The sequence below is a fragment of the Anomaloglossus baeobatrachus genome, chromosome 4, assembly GCF_048569485.1.
Source record: "Anomaloglossus baeobatrachus isolate aAnoBae1 chromosome 4, aAnoBae1.hap1, whole genome shotgun sequence".
In the NCBI taxonomy this organism is placed as follows: domain Eukaryota; kingdom Metazoa; phylum Chordata; class Amphibia; order Anura; family Aromobatidae; genus Anomaloglossus; species Anomaloglossus baeobatrachus.
In genome coordinates this window covers 394404750-394426569 of record NC_134356.1, presented here as the reverse complement: position 1 = coordinate 394426569, position 21820 = coordinate 394404750, and the positions used below count along the sequence as shown (strand labels likewise).

The following is a 21820-nucleotide window of genomic DNA, read 5'->3' as shown; positions in this document are numbered from 1 at the left end:
TTTTAAAAGAAGCCAAGATGAACAAGTCATGGGTCAGCAAAGACTTTGCTACCTACCCCGGTGTCATCCTGGGGACGGCTAAGAATAGCGTATTTTTGAATGTGCTTGATGCAAATCAAAACATCCTGTTTGCAACTAGGGCCCAAGTGCTGCCACTGATGTGGTGGGTGTCTGTGTGGCCCAATTTTTGGAAAAAAGGGAGACTCCGCTTGGAGTAACCCTTGCTTGCTGTGTTTTTAAAAGAAGCCAAGATGAACAGAGCTGGGATCAGGAAAGACTTTGCTACCTACCCCGGTGTCATCCTGGGGACGGATAAGAATGGCGTATTTTTGAATGTGCTTGATGCAAATCTAGCTGTGAAGTGTACAACTGGGGCACAACTGCTGCCACTGAATGGGTGGGTGTGTGTGGGGCCCAATTTTTGGAAAAAAGGGGAGACTCCGCTTGGAGTAACCCTTGCTTGTTTTTAAAAGAAGCCAAGATGAACAAGTCATGGGTCAGCAAAGACTTTGCTACCTACCCCAGTGTCATCCTGGGGACGGCTAAGAATAGCGTATTTTTGAATGTGCTTGATGCAAATCAAAACATCCTGTTTGCAACTAGGGCCCAAGTGCTGCCACTGATGGGGTGGGTGTCTGTGTGGCCCAATTTTTGGAAAAAAGGGAGACTCCGCTTGGAGTAACCCTTGCTTGCTGTGTTTTTAAAAGAAGCCAAGATGAACAGAGCTGGGATCAGGAAAGACTTTGCTACCTACCCCGGTGTCATCCTGGGGACGGTTAAGAATAGCGTATTTTTGAATGTGCTTGATGCAAATCTAGCTGTGAAGTGTACAACTGGGGCACAACTGCTGCCACTGAAGGGGTGGGTGTGTGTGGGGCCCAATTTTTGGAAAAAAGGGAGACTCCGCTTGGAGTAACCCTTGCTTGCTGTGTTTTTAAAAGAAGCCAAGATGAACAGAGCTGGGATCAGGAAAGACTTTGCTACCTACCCCGGTGTCATCCTGGGGACGGATAAGAATGGCGTATTTTTGAATGTGCTTGATGCAAATCTAGCTGTGAAGTGTACAACTGGGGCACAACTGCTGCCACTGAAGGGGTGGGTGTGTGGGGCCCAATTTTTGGAAAAAAGGGAGACTCCGCTTGGAGTCACCTTGCGGTGTTTTACATGACTTTAGAAGGGCGTGCCATGCCTATATCTGTGTGTCCTCCTCTTTTTCCTTGTCCAGCTGTTTTGTTTTCGCATGAGTACATGTCCTTGTCACTTTCCCATGTGTTTGTGTTGTGTTGTGAGTTGTTTGTCACCTTTTGGACACCTTTGAGGGTGTTTTCTAGGTGTTTTACTGTGTTTGTGATTGCCTGCCATTGTTTCCTATGGGCTCGAGTTCGGTTCGTCGAACGTTCGACGAGCCGAACTCGAGCCAGACCCCCCGTTCGGCGAACCGCCTCGAGCCGAACCGGGACCGGTTCGCTCATCTCTAGTTACCATTCTGATCAGATTGTATTAAGCCCACTGCCACGTCACGGCAAACCTCTTGAGTGGGTCCCTAACCTGACCTTTTTGTGTGGCACCGTGCACTGACCACCGCTGCAGCGACAAAGCGCCAGCAAGGCGGGCAACCTGGTGCCTCACAGCACCCATCTGCAAGGCAAAGCCCCCAAGGCTCCAGGCCGTGCCGCCCCACCGACACCACGCCACCACAACAGCAGCCATCACACAGCACCAGCACACAGTGAGAGGAGCTGTGCACTCACCTCCCACTGGCTCCCATATGTGAACTGGGAGCAAAAAGAAGGCTGACCCCTCTTGCAGTCTCCTGCTGATTAAAATCACCTGTGCCAAATGGGGAGAGTGCAGATCCAAGCAAAAAAAGAGGGGGATAGACTGATATAAATACCATGCTATGAAGAAAAAGACATGGATCGCACATCCCAAAAATACAATGATCTAAAGCCGCTAGGCAAAAAACTAAATAGAACATGAGGTTCTTTTGTTACCATTCTGATCAGATTGTATTAAGCGGTTTTAGTCCTGGTTTTAGTCTGTGGCAAGGAAGTACTCTTCCCGCCAGTAGCCTCCTTAATTATTTCATCCAGTTGTTCACCGAACAGCCTGGACCCAGCAAATGGGAGCCCAGCAAGGTACTTCTTTGAGGAAGCATCTGCCTTCCACTGTCGAAGCCACCAGATCCTGCGGATAGCGAGGGAATTAGCGGAGGCCACCGCAGTGTGGTGAGAAGCCTCCAGCATGGCAGACATGGCGTAGGCTGAAAAGGCTGAAGCCTGGGAAGTTAAGGCAACCAATTCAGGCATAGAGTCCCTAGTGAGGGAATGCATCTCCTCTAGGGAAGCAGAGATGGCTTTGAGAGCCCACACTGCTGCAAAGGATGGGGAGAACGAGGCCCCTGCCGCCTCATAGACAGACTTGGCCAGGAGGTCAACCTGGCGGTCAGTGGGATCCTTAAGTGAGGTGCCATCAGCCACAGATACAACTGTCCGGGCTGAGAGTCTAGACACCGGAGGGTCTACCTTTGGTGAGTGAGCCCACTCCTTGACCACCTCTGGTGGAAAAGGAAAACGGTCATTAGAACCACGCTTTGGGAAGCGTTTGTCAGGACAGGCTCTGGGCTTGGACACAGTGGCTTGAAAACTGGAGTGGTTAAAGAACACACTCCTTGTTCTCTTAGGCAAGGTAAACTGGTGCTTTTCTGCCAGAGAGGGTTGCTCCTCTGATACTGGCGGATTGAGGTCCAGTACGGAATTAATGGACGCAATCAAATCACTAACATTCGCATCACCCTCGGTCAGATCAATGGGGCACATGGAGGTAGCGTCCGAGCCCCCAGTAAAGACATCCTCCTCGTCCTGCGAGTCGGCTCGTGAATCGGAGCCGCGGGACGAGGAAGGAGAGGGGACCCTGCGTCTCCTTTTAGGAGGACGGGGTCTGGGAGCAGATGAAGAATCCTCTGTGAGCTCTGCAGAGCGAGCCGAAGCAGCAGAGGCGCCCTGAGAAGGGGGCTGATGCATGCTCAGCAGAGTCCGGGACAGCTGTCCCATGGAGTCGGCAAAGGACTGGGAGATAGCCTTAGAAAACGATTCTACCCAAGCCGGGGGTTCAGCCACCGGGGCCGGAGCAGCCGGAGGGACCACTGGGGAGACTCCAGGCTGAGGCACCACCATGTTAGAGCAGGCATCACAATGTGGATATGTGCTCGGTTCAGGCAGTACGAGCTTACATGCAGTGCATATTGAGTACAGCCTTGCTCCTAGTGTGAGACATGCTGCTGAGGTGGAGGCTCTGCAGTAAAGAACACACTCCTTCAGAATGACCCCCAGAGAGTGTATAAGAAAGTCCACAACCAGAGGTTGTGGCTTACCAGACCGTTTTGTGTGCCCTCCGAATCCCACAGCTCGGACCCCCAGACAGGTTGCAGAGATGCAGCAGCCAGCGCCGATCAGTGTTTGAACGCTGATAAAATGGCGCCGGAGTGCGGAGGGGGGGCGGGGCCTAGTCCAAGAGCGGGAACCGGAGGGCCAAGGGGATATACAGGGGAGAAAAACATCTCCTCAGAGAGGAGTGTCCTCCCCTGTGCTGAACGGCCGGTGGGCGGCGCCGCACTGTCCCTCTGCATGACTGACATGCAGGGGCAGTGAAAACGAAAGTAGGCCGCAGCTGAAGCCGGGGCCTAAATTTTACAATGCGGCCGGCGAGCAGGCACCCTCGGCGCGGTTCTCAGGTGAAAACCAGAGAACCGGCCGGAAATGTCCCCAAAGTAACCTGACACACTCTCCCCAACAATAAAGATGCAAAGGACCCCCTGCAATAACGTCTCAAATACTTAGCTTGTGAGACGCAGGGCCAGGTCCCTGAGGGATGAGTGCTCCGTCCGGCAGGGTCCTGAAAGGGCTGCGGATGGAGACCGGTCTCCTGCAAAGCAGTGAGAACCGTGCTGGCTCCCACTTCAAACCAGAGCCCGAGGGATGGTGAAGGAGCGCGGCATCTAAGGCTCCAGCCTTGTAAATCAACCTTAACAACACCGCCGACACAGTGGGGTGAGAAGGGACATGCCGGGGGTCCAGCTAGGACCCGCTTTTCTTCCAACTCTTTAAAATCAAAAATCAGATGAGAATGCATGTGTGGATGTATGCCTCCTGAACACAAAGCAATGAACTGGCTAGATTTGGTTATCCAGGGGGTGTATATGCTCGGAGGGAGGAGCTACACTTTTAGTGTAGTACTTTGTGTGTCCTCCGGAGGCAGAAGCTATACACCCATGGTCTGGGTCTCCCATAAGGAACGATGAAGAAAGAATAACTGTTGGGTATTAGACCCACTACTTATTTTTTGCCAATAGTACCAAGGTTAAAAGGGATATTCCCATCTCTAAGGTTATATGTAAAATATGCAGTAGGTATATTCTTCTTCTTCTTATAATATTAGTATTAAAAAATAATTAGCAAATACCTTCAACTAAAAATGTAGTACAGTTCTTCTGAAAAGCTGTGTCACTTACCGTATTTTTCGGACTATAAGACACTTAAATTTTGGGGGAAAGTGGGGGGTGCGTTTTATTGCTGCTGTGAAGGACGGTGCGGTGGTGGTGGAAAGGGTTATCAGAAGCAGGAGCAGGCTGTAGCAGCGCCTACGGTGACCATGTGGGCCCGCTCATTTGCCTCATTTCATATGCACTGCATCCCGACGCCCATCATCTCTCAGCCCTGAAGCCGGCGTTGAGAGGTGGGCATGATGATGGGCGGGGGTGTGCGCATAATAAACAGCCGGCCCGCGTGATCATCCCTGGCTCCTACAGCCTCGAGTGAACGTGTGTGGCTATATTCACTGGCCCCGCGCATCATCATCAGTGCAGGGGGGCAATGAATACATATACTCACTGGTCACTGATCCTTGCAGCATTGCGATGTCCTCATGTCTGCCGGCCTGCTGATGTGTGTGGAGAGCGATGCGCACAGCGATGACATCTCTGTGCGCACGGCTCCACACAGGTCAGTGGCACTGCTGCTGACACAGACAGGAAGACGAGCAATACTGCGTGGAGTGAGGAAAGGTGAATATAAACATTTATGTTTTATGTGTGCCACAGGATGAGGGCCATATAGCAGGATGAGGGCTATACCAGGATGGGGGACATGTATACAAGGATGGGGATAATATACAAGACAGGAAGATCATTACCAGGATGGGGTACCTTAGTAGAGAATTTGGGGACATTAGCCCCATAACAGTGTCAGCAGCAGATCCTCGCCCCATAACCGTGTGTCATGACCACATTTTTTGCTTAAAATTTTATTTTCCTATTTTCCTCCTCTAAAACCAGGGCACGTCTTATGGTCCGGTGCGTCTTATAGTTTGAAAAATACCGTACCTCATGTTCAGGGCATTGCAGGACCTTAGTTGCTAGTGGACATAACCATGGATACCAAACTGTGACTATATGCGTGGTCATATGATAAAAAAATATAAAAAAAACAAAAACAAAAAACAATTCAGATTTACAATTCTTTATTGCAGCGCTGGCAAAGTTTTTTTAAGCTGGTGAAGATCGTGCAGCATTTCTGTTGGAAATGGTACAACTTTACAAGTTTCAATGTGATTTTCCAACATGCAGAATTAACCAAAAGAGGCAAAAGAAAACATTAGGTAAAGCAGAAATGTGCTTTTTTAGGCATTGTAAATACAAGACAGACTGAAAAGAAAGAAGTGCCCGTAAATAAAGAGGGAAAAGAAAACAATACAATTTTGCTACTCCAAAAGGAAAATCAGTGTTCCATTGCCACCAATACTTGTGCACCCGGCATAACTATCAGCTTTAATCATTTGCTTCCTTTCTTATTGTGTTATGTGGCATAAGAAGCCAACACAGTGCTAGGAATTTCACGCAATTGTTGTGCTGTTCCTGGCATTAGACTGGGAGCCAAGTGAATTTCGTCTTTCTCAGTACAACAGTTGGTTAGCGCTGCCTTTTCATAGGCTGATTTCACTAGATAAGTATTAAACTGAGCAGATACCTCTTACCTATATATATTCAACATATTCCTAACCACAAAACTGCCTGAAGGTGTGTATATAAAAAAAAAAAAAAAGTTTTATTTTCTGTTTGTAAAGGTGTTTTTAGCTCTTTTCCACTTCTAACGTTCACCACAACATGGCGTGCGTCAAAGTTTTCATTGTGTCTCCCCCATCGGTGTTGTATCAGCTGCCGTTTGAAGTTCTTTGCCCGCTCTGCTGCAGAGGACAACTTCTTGTCGATAGCTTATTTTGCAAATTTTTTAAAATTCATTTGCAATTCAAGAAAACAAGTCTTTCTAAAATATCGGAGACGCTCGCTAAATAATCCATTTTGCTCTTTCCCCTGCAGTGTAAGGCCACTGATGTCTCATCAGCAAATAGTGCTCCCTCTAGGTGTATCGATTATTTCTAGGCTGGAAGCTTCTTCTGATCAGATGGAAGCAGAAGTGGGAATTCCTGCCTCTCCTCATTACCAGCTCGGTTCCAGGTTGCTCAACTGACCACGCTCTCTCCTGAACATGCTGCGATGTGCTGCTGATCTGACGCAATATCTGTAGGACTCCACTAGCCATGTTGTCAGATGTAGGGCCCAATAGAATAACACTGGATCAACGTCTCCTGTTTAACACCACAAAATAAAAGTAAAGCAGTTATTTATTTTATGCAAAGCTAAAAACTGGCATTTTACATACAAAAATATTAGATTTTTAATCAACAGGAAATAAAGACTTAAAACAGTACATCATCAATTAGTATTTGTAAACTCAATACTGTATGATATGAGGATATAGAATTGCTGCTACTTTATTTAGGAGGCTTTCGCACTGTTTTTAGCATATAGTTGTAGCTAGGAGTTTGGAGTAGATTTCAAGAGGAAAGAAAGACATAAATGAAGGATTAATGCATTTTCTTCCAGCATGAATCTCTTTTGGCTTTGGATTAAAAAGATGGGTTTCTATTAGGTTAATCAAATGTTAGAAGGGGACACTGTTCCAGATCTCCATCAGTAGGCTGAAAGACCACTGGCTCTGAACAGTCACAGAAGTTTGGGCATTGTTAGAAGAAAAAGAAGGGAATTTTGTTACTTACCGTAAATTCCTTTTCTTCTAGCTCTTATTGGGAGACCCAGACGATTGGGGTATAGCTACTGCCCTCTGGAGGCCACACAAAGCACTACATCAAAAGTGCAAGGCCCCTCCCCCTCTGGCTATACCCCCCCCGTGGTATCACGGGTTCTCCAGTTTTAGTGCCAAAGCAAGAAGGAGGAAGCCAATAACTGGTTTAAACAAATTAACTCCGAATAACATCGGAGAACTGAAAAACCGTTCAACATGAACAACATGTGTACCCGCAAACAACAAAAAAACATCCCGAAGGACAACAGGGCGGGTGCTGGGTCTCCCAATAAGAGCTAGAAGAAAAGGAATTTACGGTAAGTAACAAAATTCCCTTCTTCAGCGCTCTATTGGGAGACCCAGACGATTGGGACGTCCAAAAGCTGTCCCTGGGTGGGTAAAGAAATACCTCATGTTAGAGCTGCAAAACAGCCCTCCCCTACGGGGGTGTCACTGCCGCCTGCAGGACTCTTCTACCTAAGCTGGCATCCGCCGAAGCATAGGTATGCACCTGATAATGCTTGGTGAAAGTGTGCAGACTGGACCAGGTAGCTGCCTGGCACACCTGTTGAGCCGAAGCCTGGTGACGTAATGCCCAGGACGCACCCACGGCTCTGGTTGAGTGGGCTTTAAGCCCTGAAGGAACCGGAAGCCCCGCAGAACGGTAGGCCTCTAGAATTGGTTCTTTGATCCATCGAGCCAGGGTGGCTTTAGAAGCCTGCAACCCCTTGCGCGGACCAGCGACAAGGACAAAAAGTGCATCGGCCCGGCGCATGGGCGCCGTGCGGGAAATGTAGATTCTGAGTGCTCTCACCAAATCTAGCAAACGTAAATCATTCTCATACCGGTGAACCGGATGAGTGCAAAAAGACGGTAAGGAGATATCCTGATTAAGATGAAACGAGGATACGACCTTAGGGAGAAACTCCGGAATGGGGCGCAGCACTACCTTGTCCTGGTGAAACACCAGGAAGGGAGCCTTGGATGACAGAGCTGCCAGCTCAGACACTCGCCGAAGCGATGTGATCGCAACGAGAAACGCCACCTTCTGTGACAGGCGAGAAAAAGAAACTTCCTTCAGAGTCTCGAAAGGCGGCTTCTGGAGAGCAACTAGAACCCTGTTCAGATCCCATGGATCTAACGGCCGCTTGTACGGGGGTACGATATGACAAACCCCCTGCGGGAACGTGCACACCTTAGAAAGACGTGCTAGCCGCTTCTGAAAAAACACGGATAGTGCTGAGACTTGCCCTTTGAGGGAGTCGAGCGACGAGCCCTTTTCTGACTCCTATTGTAGGAAGGAAAGAAAAGTAGGCAATGCAAATGGCCAGGGAGACACTCCCTGAGTAGAGCACCAGAATAAGAAAATCTTCCACGTTCTGTGGTATATCTTAGCAGACGTGGGCTTCCTAGCCAGTCTCATGGTGGCAACGACCCCTTGGGATAATCCTGAAGACGCTAGGATCCAGGACACAAAAGCCACCCAGTCAGGTTCAGGGCCGCAGAAGTCCGATGGAGAAAACGGCCCTTGGGACAGTAAGTCTGGTCGGTCTGGTAGTGACCACGGTCGGCCGACCGTGAGATGCCACAGATCCGGGTACCACGATCTCCTCGGCCAGTCTGGTGCGACGAGTATGACGCGGCTGCAATCGGATCTGATTTTTGCGCAGTACTCTGGGCAAGAGTGCCAGAGGTGGAAACACATATGTGAGCCGGAACTGCGACCAATCTTGCACTAAGGCGTCTGCCGCCAGAGCTCTGTGATCGCGCGATCGTGCCATAAATGCCGGGACCTTGTTGGCGTGCCGAGACGCCATTAGGTCGACGTCCGGCACCCCCCAGCGGCAACAGATTTCCTGAAACACGTCCGAGTGAAGGGACCATTCCCCCGCGTCCATACCCTGGCGACTGAGGAAGTCTGCTTCCCAGTTTTCTACGCCCGGGATGTGAACTGCGGATATGGTGGATGCTGTGTCCTCCACCCACATGAGGATTCGCCGGACTTCCTGGAAGGCTTGCTGACTGCGCGCCCCTTCTTGGTGGTTGATGTATGCCACCGCTGTGGAGATGTCCGACTGGATTCGGATCTGCTCTCTTTCTAGCCACTTCTGGAAGGCTAATAGGGTAAGATACCCTGCCCCGATTTGAACATCGATCTGAAGGGTGGACTCCTGCTGAGTCCACGTCCCCTGAGCCATGTGGCGGAGACAAACTGCTCCCCACCCTGACAGACTCGTATCTGTCGTGACCAGTGCCCAGGATGGGGGCTATGGCCACTATAGCAGAGAGTCCTCGGCCGTCTGGGAAAGGGAGACTTCCCTGTCCAGGGAGGTTGACTGCCCGTCCCATTGGCGGAGAATGTCCCATTGCCGTTGGCGCAGATGAAACTGCGCAAAGAGAACTGCCTCGATGGCTGCCACCATCTTCCTTAGGAAGTGCATGAGGCGCCTTAAGGGGTGCGACTGGCCTTGAAGGAGAGACTGCACCTCTGTCTGCAGTGAACGCTGCTTGTTCAGCGGAAGCTTCACTATTGCTGATAGAGTATGAAACTCCATGCCGAGATACGTTAGTGATTGAGTCGGAGACAGATTTGACCTTGCCAAATTGATGATCCACCCGAAAGTCTGGAGAGTCTCCAGCGTAACATTCAGGCTGCATTGGCATGCCTCGAGGGAGGGTGCTTTGACGAGTAGATCGTCCAAGTATGGGATCACCGGGTGTCCCTGAAAGTGCAAGACTGCTACCACTGCTGCCAGGACCTTGGTGAACACCCGTGGGGCTGTCGCCAGACTGAATGGCAGAGCTACGAACTGAAGATGTTCGTCTCCTATCACAAAACGTAGAAAACGTTGGTGCTCCGTAGCAATTGGCACGTGGAGATAGGCATCTTTGATGTCTGTTGAGGCAAGGAAGTCTCCTCGAGACATTGAGGTAATGACGGATCGGAGGGATCCCATCCGGAACCGCCTGGAGTTCGCATGCTCGTTGAGCAGTGTCAGGACCAGAACGGGACGGAAGGAACCGTCCTTTTTTGGAGCCACAAAGAGATTGGAGTACAAACCCTCGCCCTCGTTCCTGAGGGGGGACAGGGATCACCACTCCTTCTGCTCTTAGAGCATCCACCGCCTGCAGCAGGGAAATGGAGTCGGAGGACGAGATTAGAACACTGTCCTGTGCACGTGAGCACAATGTTCGCCACCCACCGGTCTGTGACCTGTGGCAGCTAAATGTCGCCAAAGGCGGGGGGTTCTGCCATCAACCGCGGATGCGGAGAGAGAGAGAGAACTGAGAGTCCTGAGGAGACCGCCTTGTAGCGGTTCCTCCGACTGCCTTCCTTGGGCGTGATTGAGCCCGGCCGGAATCTGAGCCCGTCTGAGGTTTAGTAGCCCTTTTGCCCGAGGACAATTGGGACCTACCGGAGCTTGGGAAGGACCGAAACCTCGACTGTACTTTTAGGACAGTATTAACAGGGTAAGTCGCAGTGCAGACATTGCGGGTTACGGACGCCTCTGCGGTACAGATGTCCCTGTGCTCAAGGCCAGCTGCGCAAGAACAGCTGAAAAGGTTATGTTGCCTATACGGCTGTGGATGCCGGAGCAACCGACACGCCGATAGCTTCCTAGACAGATTTCAACCAGAGTCCATCTGTCTGTGACTGGCGTCTTTAAGTGAAGCCCCATCTCCAGTGCAACTATGTCTCTAGACGCAAGCCTGGAGATTGGAGAATCCACCTTTGGACCCTGGGTCCAGCACTGACCGCGTCAGGGGAAAAGGGATAACGTGTATCCTAAAAACGTTTGGAGAAGACGCTTATCTGGTAAGCGTGGTGTTCCTGGACTGCTTCTCTGAAGTCAGCGTGGCCAGAAAAATACTCAACATCTGTGTGAGATACTGAAAAGGGACTTCTCCTGTTCGTCTCCTATCTCCACTGGGGGAGCTGAGGGAGAAAGATCCAACCTTCCATTGATGGACGGTATAGGATCATTCCGTATGGCGTTACCACCCGGTGTATCCGGATCGATAGCTATGTCAGAATCAAAGCCCTGAAGAGCTGCCTTTTGGTCCAGTAGATTGCCCATGGCCTGTCTGGACTGCAAGTCTCTATATTATGACTACTCCGTCCCTGTCCATGGACAGGGTTGACAGGTGGTTTCTTTGGCCACAACTAGTAGAGACCCAGGCAGACGAAGTGCTAGAGACCCCGGCACGTGCTACGGGGGAGCATGCACACAATGGGACGGTGTCATGAACAGCCTCCCATGTAGTAAAAACAGCACTGAAAATCTGTGTTGCTGTTTTGCCGCTGCCGACTAGCTATCTAGAATTATATAGCCAAGATTGGTGACCGTACAGTGCAATGTATAGCATACAGGCATAAAGTACAAATGACCACTGCAGCACAAGCAATACAAGCAGCATAGAAGCCTGTGCCCTGGCACCCCTGCTCCTATGCTGCTGTATACTAGTCATCTAGGGGAATATAGCCAAGAGTGACCCTACAGTGCAATGTATAGCATACAAGCACAAGTACAAATGAACACTGCAGCACATGCAATACAAGCAGCATAGAAGCCTGTGCCCTGGCACCCCAGCTCTTCTGCTGCTGTAGACAAGTCATCCAGGGGAATATAGCCCAGAAGAGTGACCATACAGTGCAATGTATAGCATACAAGCACAAGTACAAATGCACACTGCAGCCCATGCAATACAAGCAGCATAGAAAAAAACCTGTGCCCCAGCACCCTTGGTTTTCTGCTGCTGTAGTCTAGCCATTCCAGGAGAATATAGCTAAGACTAGCGACTGTACAGTGCAATGTATAACACATAAACACAAATGAACACCTCAGTCGTGCAATACAAGCAGCCTAGAAAGCCTGTGCCTTAGCACACCTGCTTTCCTGCTGCTAATGTGTCGCTCCCCAAGCGGGCATATAGCGACCTGTGCAGTTAAAAACAACACATGTACACACTGCAGTTATCTGTGGTCAGCACTATGTGTGCCGCTTACCGCCCGCCTATAAGCGGGTGTATGATCGCCACCGTCCTGCCTGGTTGCCGAAATCCGAGCTCGGACTTCAGTAATGGCTGCCGGCTTCTTCCCCAGCTCATGTGAGGAGGGGCGGGCCGTGGGCGTGCCCCCAAGGCAGAGCGGGAATCCGGCGCCCGACAGTGTGCAGTGAGAGGGCTGGAGCATGTAAAAAGGCTCCAGCCCTCGGCGCTGCTGATTGCTCAGCGTCTGTCCCCTTCCCTGAGTGACAGGGAGGGGGCGGGAACGAAGCGGCACTAGGCCGCAGACGCCGGGGACTGGATTTATAAGCGCCGCCGCCGTAAAAGCGCGGTCGGCGCCCAGTCCCCGGCGAACTACAAGTCCCAGCCGCGCCGCCGCTCCCGGAGCGTCCGGCGCGGTAGTTCCCAAAACACAAAGTCACTCAGCAAAGCTGCAGTGACTGTAACCCATTACTGTCCCCGGCGCACTAGCACACCCAGCAAGTCTGGAGTGTGCTGTGCCTGTGTGTACGGGGACACAGAGTACCTGTAATGGTGCAGGGCCATGTCCCTGAACGGTACTCCAGCTCCGAATCCAGCAGGTTCAAATGGGTCTGTGGATGGAGCCCGGCGTCAGAGCTTTGAGGCCGGCAGGATCCCACTTCCACAGAGCCCCTCAGGGGGATGTGGAAGGAAAACAGCATGTCAGGCTCCAGCCCTGTACCAGCAATAGGTACCTCAACCTTACAACACCATCCAGGGGTGAGAAGGGAGCATGCTGGGGACACTATGTGTGTCCTCTTTTCTTCCATCCGAAATAGTCAGCAGCTACTGCTGACTAAAATCTGTGGAGCTATGCGTGGATGTCTGACCTCCTTCGCACACAAAGCTAAAACTGGAGAACCCGTGATACCACGGGGGGGGTATAGCCAGAGGGGGAGGGGCCTTGCACTTTTGATGTAGTGCTTTGTGTGGCCTCCAGAGGGCAGTAGCTATACCCCAATCGTCTGGGTCTCCCAATAGAGCGCTGAAGAAATTACACTCATCACAATCTTAATGCAGGATACTTGGAGCACGGAGTCGTCATTGGCGAGATGTGAAAATCCAGGGATAAGGAAAATTGATCCAGCTTCAGTAGTAAAAAAAAATCCTTATTGTAGATAAGTCCAAGAAGGATTACAAAGATTAAAATCATTTAATGTCCATGGCACCCTCAGTGCGTTTCTGGTGTGTGAACACCCTTAATCATGATGCAATGATGGACTTATAAATTTAACTACAATAAAGGAAATTTTACTTCTGAAGCTGGATAAATTTTCCTTTTACTTCTAGGTTTGGGCATTACCCAGACGATCCATTGGATTAAACCGCACAATGTAATGCACTAGCTTTCCAGTAATAGAGCTGTGTCAGAACTTGACACCTGCTGCTCGGGTCCCCTGCAGATCGTTTGAGGTCTCAGCATCAGGACTACATGCAATCAATCTATTTTAATGGGAACTTTTCTAAGGCTGCTTTCACACTACGTTCCTCTCTCCGTTTGCTTTCACACTACGTTCCGCTCTCCATTCAGTGGTCCAGTCAAGGCTTCCGTCCGAACCCCTCACAAAACAGGTGTTTCGCACATATGCAGGGATGGGGCCCATTGACTATAATGGTGCAAACAAAGTCACCATGTGCTTTGTTGTGCACCATTTCAGGGAGTATACGCTTTCTGGAGACTGACACACAGACGCAGTCTATCATGTCTGGGTATCAGTCTCTAGTAAGTGTATACTCCTGAAAATGGTGCACGACAGGGCACACAGTGACTCCATATGCACCATTGTAGTCAATGGCCCTGTTGCCCCATGCATCCAAAACCAGTTTTGCGGGGGGTTCGGACGGAAGCCCTGACGTGAACACGACCAAGGATTGGATTGCAGTGTGAAAGTGGCTTAACAGAATTAAAGTAGAATCCAGAACATGTCTAAAATAAAATATTCTAAGAAATCCGTACCATCCAGGAGAATACAGACATTAAAGGAGAGTACTTGAAGCATACAGGTAGCGCCGCCTGGTGGTCATATATTCATGCATTGAATATAAAATGACGGGAAATAGAATTAAGGAAGCTCTAAAAATATAAAAAGGGGGAAAAAAAATGTCCTGGCAATGAATAAACCACAGCAACACTATGATCACGTATCACAAAACCTCTATATAATAATTTTTTAAAAGAAAATAGTAAAAATAAGAAAATTCTGTCACTTTTAGTTGTGCAAGTTACTTTATTTAAAGTGGAATTACTACCTAAAGCATCTAACAAATAACATCCATAACAGACGTTAAGGATAAGCCTGGCTCAACCACTAAAAGTAGGTGCTGATGGGGTAAATAGTATAACGTATTAAAATGGGAATCCCAGCACTCAATGTAAAATACAGGAAACGTACATAAATTGAGAATGTTTATTAGTTTTGAAATTCTACAAAAAGTGCACCAAAACAGGGGGAGCCGCATTTGCCACTGCCAGCATTGTTACACAGGACTCTTCCTCTCTCCCGGGCATCAAACCAAGGTGCACTTCCCACATCTCATTTTCCTGCCTCTTCATCCCTGGCTGATTTTGAAAAGCTGAAAAATTGGAGCACCTCACATAACACTCTTGATGGCTGTCCGTTTGTGAGCCATGCTGCTCCCATTCATTTAGTACGCAAAACCTTGAAACAGGCTCTAGTAGCCGAAACGTTGGGTTTTTGCTCCCCCCGTTTTTGGTGCACTTTTGCAGAATATCAAAATTAATAAAAATTCTCAAAATTTACTCTGCATCATAGAAGATATGTGTGACATTTCCAGATTAGAGACCCCTACTCATCCCTCACTCTCCTGACACGACTATGGTAAATGGGATTTTAAACTGAGCGTCAGGGCAGTAAAGTGCTGAAGAGGTAAATGATGGAGATGGTGTCCACACCTTAGTATGTGGATGGCTGACTTTGCGCTACAGTCATTTAAACTAGTGAAGCAGATTTAGAAACTTACATTGACTTTCGATGTGCCTGGATTTTTAAAAGCATAAATTTTTAGACGTACTAGGAGCAAGCAATGATGGGGTTCGGTTGCTGGGTTAAGTCTGGACTTGGTTGATTCCCCAACATCTGAGCAAGGGTCTGTAGTGGTATTGAGAAATTTTACATCTCTGATGTGAACTAGAAATGAATGGGTGAAAATCTCTGAATACCAACACAACCCACAGGGTGGGGACCATTCTGTCAAGTCTCAAAGCACCATGTAGAGTTTATAACTAAAAGCATGAAGAACAACAACTCTTTCAGTAAATGGAGACAACTATTCTAAGTAAAAGGTCAAAAAAAATGAAAAAGAAAGAAATTTTGCAAAAAGCTTTCAAAGTGTGGTCTCACCTGCCACCAGTCTTGAAGATGAGATCTGCATTTGGTGCCCCTTTAGGATGCTGGTACCGAGGTCGGCGGTCCCTGTTCGTATTTGCTGGAGCTGGACGTTGTGCCAGAGATTGAAGCATTTCTGCAAATAAGCCAAGGGGATAAAATGACACTGTGTCAAATTCTCTAGTTAATTCATATAAAAAGCCTTCTAATTAGAGAATATGCCATATCAGAGTTAATTTACCCATATTAAACCTTTGGACCTGCTGTTTGGTGATCCAAACCACAGATTCTGAGCTGCAACCAGAACAGCTCTGAATACAGAGCAGATATGCTGAACAAGCAGTGAACAGTTTATGGAATCATTCTTACAAGACTATGCTTTTGAAGAAAGCTGGACATGTGTTAGAAGCATGGACGCTCCGGGAGAGGAGCCTTACATGGTGCCATGGCACATGTGCAGACTGAAGCCGGAATCATTTGTCAGTTTAAGACATTATTTCTACACGAAACTGATAGAATCATAAACATTTTGCTTTATGGACATTAATTTATCAATTAATTAACTTAGAATCCCTTTTGGGTGAAACTAAATTTTAGGGGAAATTTTAAAGGTGGGAAATGAAGAAGACAAACGAAAGAGGTCATGAGACAAGCAACCAATATAAAACGTACATGGTGGACCCTATACGACATGACACCCCTCTGCACAGTAGCATCAAATTGCCTTTGGACATGACATCTACTTTGGGTCAGATTTCGCTTTGCCTTAAGATGTTCTCCCCGATACCTCCAAACCAACCCACAAGGACAGACATTTTTGCGTACAGTCATGCTTCCCACACAATTTGCCAAAGTTTGTGACGTTTATCCATCCATATTCATACACATTTGCCTTGTGACACCTCTCAACCATCAGTCAGCAATACCGGAATAAAAATCATGTGTCCTGCTGGCTACAAATTTTACTTAATCAATTGTGAATTACCAAAAAAAAAAAAAAGACAATCATAAAAAGGTATTCCGTGTCTAGACACTCATGGTATATGCATAGGATAAGTCAGAAACGTCTGGCAGGATCTAGCTTGTCGGATTGCCCGGTGAAAACAAGTTACCACCTAGCCACTGGGTAGGAGATAATGTGCTGATCAATGGGAGCCCCACTGCTGTGATTTACACTAAAGCTGGTGTCACACATAACGACGACGACAACGACGTCGCTGCTACGTCACCATTTTCTGTGACGTTGCAGCGACGTCCCGTCGCTGTCGCTGTGTGTGACATCCAGCAACGACCTGGCCCCTGCTGTGAGGTCGCCGGTCGTTGCTGAATGTCCAGCTTCATTTTTTGGTCGTCACTCTCCCGCTGTGACACACACATCGCTGTGTGTGACAGCGAGAGAGCGACGAAATGAAGCGATCAGGAGCCGGCACTGGCAGCTGCGGTAAGCTGTAACCAGCGTAAACATCGGGTAACCAAGGGAAGACCTTTCCCTGGTTACCCGATGTTTACGCTGGTTACCAGCCTCCGCTCTTGCTGCCAGCGCCGGCTCCTGCACTGTGACATGTGGCTGCAGTACGCATCGGGTAATTAACCCGATGTATACTGTAGCAAGGAGAGCAAGGAGCCAGCGCTAAGCAGTGTGCGCGGCTCCTTGCTCTCTGCACTGTGACATGTAGCTGCAGCACACATCGGGTTAATTAACCCGATGTGTGCTGCAGGAGAGCAAGGAGCCAGCGCTAAGCGCGGCTCCCTGCTCTCTGAACTGTGACATGTAGCTGCAGCACACATCGGGTTAATTAACCCGATGTGTGCTGCAGGAGAGCAAAGAGCCAGCGCTAAGCGTGGCTCCCTGCTCTCTGAACATGTAGCACAGCGACCTTATGATCGCTGCTTCTGCTGTGTTTGACAGCTAAGCAGCGATCATAACAGCGACTTACAAGGTCGCTGTTACGTCACCGAAAATGGTGACGTAACAGCGACGTCGTTGTCGCTGTCGTTTAGTGTGACACCAGCTTAACTAGCAAATTGGGAAATATTTATGAGGTACTTATCACCGCTCCAAAATGGCGTGGCAGATCAGACACCTGACAACCACTCCAGCTATTCTCTATGGGTCTGCTGGAAAAAGAACAGTGCAGCATTCTACAACCCCATAGGGAATGGATGGAGAAGGGGTTACGCATGGAAACTGGACTAATAGAGCCCTTACCTGACCATCTGTGTGGGTCCGTAGTAGTCAGATCTCCACCGAACCACAAGTCATCACCTATCACCTGGATAGGTGATAACTAGTTCTCATAAGAAAACCCCGTTAACGTGTTTCTTCATAATTTCTTTAAAAGAGGTCTCTTACAATATATAGAGCAGACAGCAAGTAGTAAAACAAGGATTAGACTTGACAGCTAGAATCAGTTTTGGGAATACGTCCAAATCCATGTCAAACAGCATTTCTCACATTGATTCTGGTGGAATTTATGAATTTAGAAGAAAACTATCAAGAAGAAACGTTCCACTAAGGCCGCAAGAAAAAAAATTACCACGTGTGATTCATCACCATAAGGAAAATAAGGGATGTTCTTCTCTTGAATGTCAAGCACAGGAAAAATCTAAGACATCCAGTGGTGTTTTATAGCCCCTTTTTTACATGGATAAAAAGCAATAAAGTAAACTACAGCTGGTATGGATTACATTCACAAAATATACACATAATATTTGGGCCTATTGATTAATATAATTATTAAATAGTCTCATTTATTTATTGTACAGTCATTTACAAACAAGTAGTCTCTCTCTTCAGTTTATCTGAACACTTTCCTAAGTAGGGACAAGCTGCGTGGAGAGTGGGTGATGTATTGCGTACAAGAGGGAGCTGGCTCACACAGCCAGGTAGGGTCTAGTTCAGGAACAGAATAGGGAGAGTAGTGGATTTTCGTGAATATTTACTCATGTTAGTCTTTGGTGTTGCCCTAAGAAACTTCAGTTCGTAGTGACTCTTTTGGGAGATGTGAACTTCATTCTTACCTATACAGTGGAACCTCGGTTAACGAGTAACCCGGTTTACGAGTATTTCGCTATACGAGCAAAGCTTGCTGTAAATTTGTAACTCAGTTTACGAGCAAGCTTTGCCATACAAGTAAAATACTCACCGCACACCTTTCCGGTTCCATACTTCCACCGGGCTCTGACCCGCTCTTGCAGTCCACACAAACCCACACAAATATTATGCTCACCTTACCTTCTGTTCCATCGCCGGCCTCCCGGTTCTTGTAGTTCGCCGCTACAGGATATATATCAGGTAACCTTTGCGACGAGGGAGGAACTTCCTCTGTCAGCCGCTTCTCAAAGGCAGCAGAAGTTCCTCCATAGTCATGATGGTTACCCGATACACATCCTGTACAGGCGAATTACAAGAACCAGGAGGCCGGCGATGGAACGAAAAGGAAGGCGAGCATAATATGTGTGTGTGCGCGCATGTGTTTGTGTGTGTTTGTGCATGTGTGGAATGGCACAATAGGGGACCAGGATGGGACATTAAACAATGTGTGGAACAAACTGTCTGTGTTGCAATGATTTCCTATGGGAAATCTTGCTTTGCTAGACGAGTAACTTGGTTTACAAGCACACTCCCAGAACGGATTGTTCTCGTTAACCAAGGTTCCAATGTACAATTTTCATGGTGGTCATTTTCTCTTATCTTCCATTCCCATTTCCTTTGGACCCTTTTCATGCTAAGACTGATCAGGGCATGCAAAGGGTCGACCGACGTTTAGTGCAGGTTCCATATTTCCAAGAGGGTGCCGTTCAGGTAAAGTCCAGACTAGGGACTACTTTATAGTTCCCAATATTTTGAAAATTTTAGTGGTGGCAGTTTTTCAAATCTTTTTTATCGATTACATTTTAACTATTATTGACTATTTTTTTTTAGTAGTATATATTATGTGAATGTAGACCTTAGTGTCATACACAGTCTGTTACTCCAATCGGTGATATATTTAATACTATGGATTACGGGCACATTTTTTGTTTTTATATCAGTGTCATCATTACAGTACACTACACCCGCACTTTAGACCACTGGTAATGAAGGCCAGTATATTAATGTGATGATGGCAAGGCTGGAAAGCAATCCAATAGTGTTGACATGTTAGCTTTTTTTTTTATAATCAGGTTCATTTTTTTTATCGACAAAATTACATAACATAGATAACAGTATTTCCCTGTTAGAACAGTACGGAGAAAAGAAAGACCGTATTCAGTCACAAAAGAAGGGAATTTTGTTTACTTACCGTAAATTCCTTTTCTTCTAGCTCCTATTGGGAGACCCAGACAATTGGGTGTATAGCTTCCGCCTCCGGAGGCCACACAAAGTATTACACTCAAAAGTGTAACCCCTCCCCTCTGCCTATACACCCTCCCGTGCATCACGGGCTCCTCAGTTTTGGTGCAAAAGCAGGAAGGAGAAAACTTATAAATTGGTCTAGGGTAAATTCAATCCGAAGGATGTTCGGAGAACTGAAAACCATGAACCAAAAGAACAATTCAACATGAACAACATGTGTACACAAAAGAACAACCAGCCCGAAGGGAACAGGGGCGGGTGCTGGGTCTCCCAATAGGAGCTAGAAGAAAAGGAATTTGCGGTAAGTAAACAAAATTCCCTTCTTCTTTGCCGCTCCATTGGGAGACCCAGACAATTGGGACGTCCAAAAGCAGTCCCTGGGTGGGTAAAAGAATACCTCGATAAAGAGCCGAAACGACCCTCCTCTTACAGGTGGGCAACCGCCGCCTGAAGGACTCGCCTACCTAGACTGGCGTCTGCCGAAGCATAGGTATGCACCTGATAGTGTTTCTTGAAAGTGTGCAGACTAGACCAGGTAGCTGCCTGACACACCTGCTGAGCCGTAGCCCGGTGCCGCAATGCCCAGGACGCACCCACGGCTCTGGTAGAATGGGCTTTCAGCCCCGAAAGAAGCGGAAGCCCAGAAGAACGGTAGGCTTCAAGAATCGGTTCCTTGATCCACCGAGCCAAGGTTGACTTGGAAGCCTGCGAACCCTTACGCTGGCCAGCGACAAGGACAAAGAGCGCCTCTGAACGGCGGAGGGGCGCCGTGCGAGACACGTAGAACCGTAGTGCTCTCACTAGATCTAATGAGTGCAAATCCTTTTCACATTGGTGAATTGGATTAGGGCAAAATGAAGGTAAGGAGATATCCTGATTGAGATGAAAAGGAGATACCACCTTAGGGAGAAATTCCGGAACAGGACGCAGAACCACCTTATCCTGGTGAAAAACCAGGAAGGGGGCCTTGCATGACAAAGCTGCCAGCTCCGACTCTCTACGGAGTGATGTAACTGCCACTAGAAATGCCACCTTCTGCGAAAGACGTGATAAAGAGACATCCCGCAGCAGCTCGAAAGGTGGTTTCTGAAGAGCCGATAGCACCCTGTTAAGATCCCAGGGTTCCAGCGGACGCTTGAAAGGTGGGACTATGTGGCAAACTCCCTGCAGAAACGTGCGGACCTGCGGAAGCTTGGCCAGACGCTTTTGAAAAAATACGGATAGCGCCGATACTTGTCCCTTGAGAGAACCGAGTGACAAACCCTTGTCCATTCCGGATTGAAGGAATGAAAGAAAAAAGTGGGTAAGGCAAAAGGCCAGGGAGTAAAACCGTTATCAGCGCACCAGGATAAGAAGATCCTCCAAGACCTGTAATAGATCTTGGCGGACGTTGGCTTCCTGGCCTGTCTCATGGTGGCAATGACATCTTGAGATAACCCTGAAGACGCTAGGAGCCAGGACTCAATGGCCACACAGTCAGGTTGAGGGCCGCAGAATTCAGATGGAAAAACGGCCCTTGTGACAGCAAGTCTGGGCGGTCTGGAAGCGCCCACGGTTGACCCACCGTGAGATGCCACAGATCCGGGTACCACGACCGCCTCGGCCAATCTGGGGCGACGAGGATGGCGCGACGGCAGTCGGACCTGATCTTGCGCAACACTCTGGGCAGCATCGCCAGAGGAGGAAATAAATAAGGTAGTCGAAACTGCGACCAATCCTGAACTAATGCGTCCGCCGCCAGAGCTCTGTGATCTTGAGACCGGGCCATGAATGCCGGGACTTTGTAGTTGTGCCGTGACGCCATAAGATCGACGTCCGGCGTTCCCCAGCGGTGACAGATCTCTCGAAACACGTCTGGGTGAAGAGACCATTCCCCCGCGTCCATGCCCTGACGACTGAGAAAATCTGCTTCCCAGTTTTCTACGCCCGGGATGTGAACTGCGGAGATGGTGGAGGCTGTGGCTTCC

The 21820-nt window shown here is 48.5% G+C and overlaps 1 protein-coding gene across 3 annotated transcripts in view; it reads right to left on the bottom strand.

The window, feature by feature from the left end:
* Positions 1-5500: 5500 nt before the first annotated feature.
* UPF2 (UPF2 regulator of nonsense mediated mRNA decay) overlaps positions 5501-21820 on the bottom strand; it is a 224149-nt gene continuing 207829 nt past the window's right edge. For all 3 annotated transcript variants that reach the window (XM_075345277.1, XM_075345275.1, XM_075345276.1), the window contains exons 21-22: positions 15530-15650; positions 5501-6642 (exon numbers count right to left, since the gene is read on the bottom strand). In XM_075345277.1, coding sequence (XP_075201392.1) covers positions 6633-6642; positions 15530-15650 — 131 coding nt within the window. In that variant the 3' untranslated portion in view covers positions 5501-6632. The remainder of the gene's footprint in view (positions 6643-15529; positions 15651-21820) is intronic.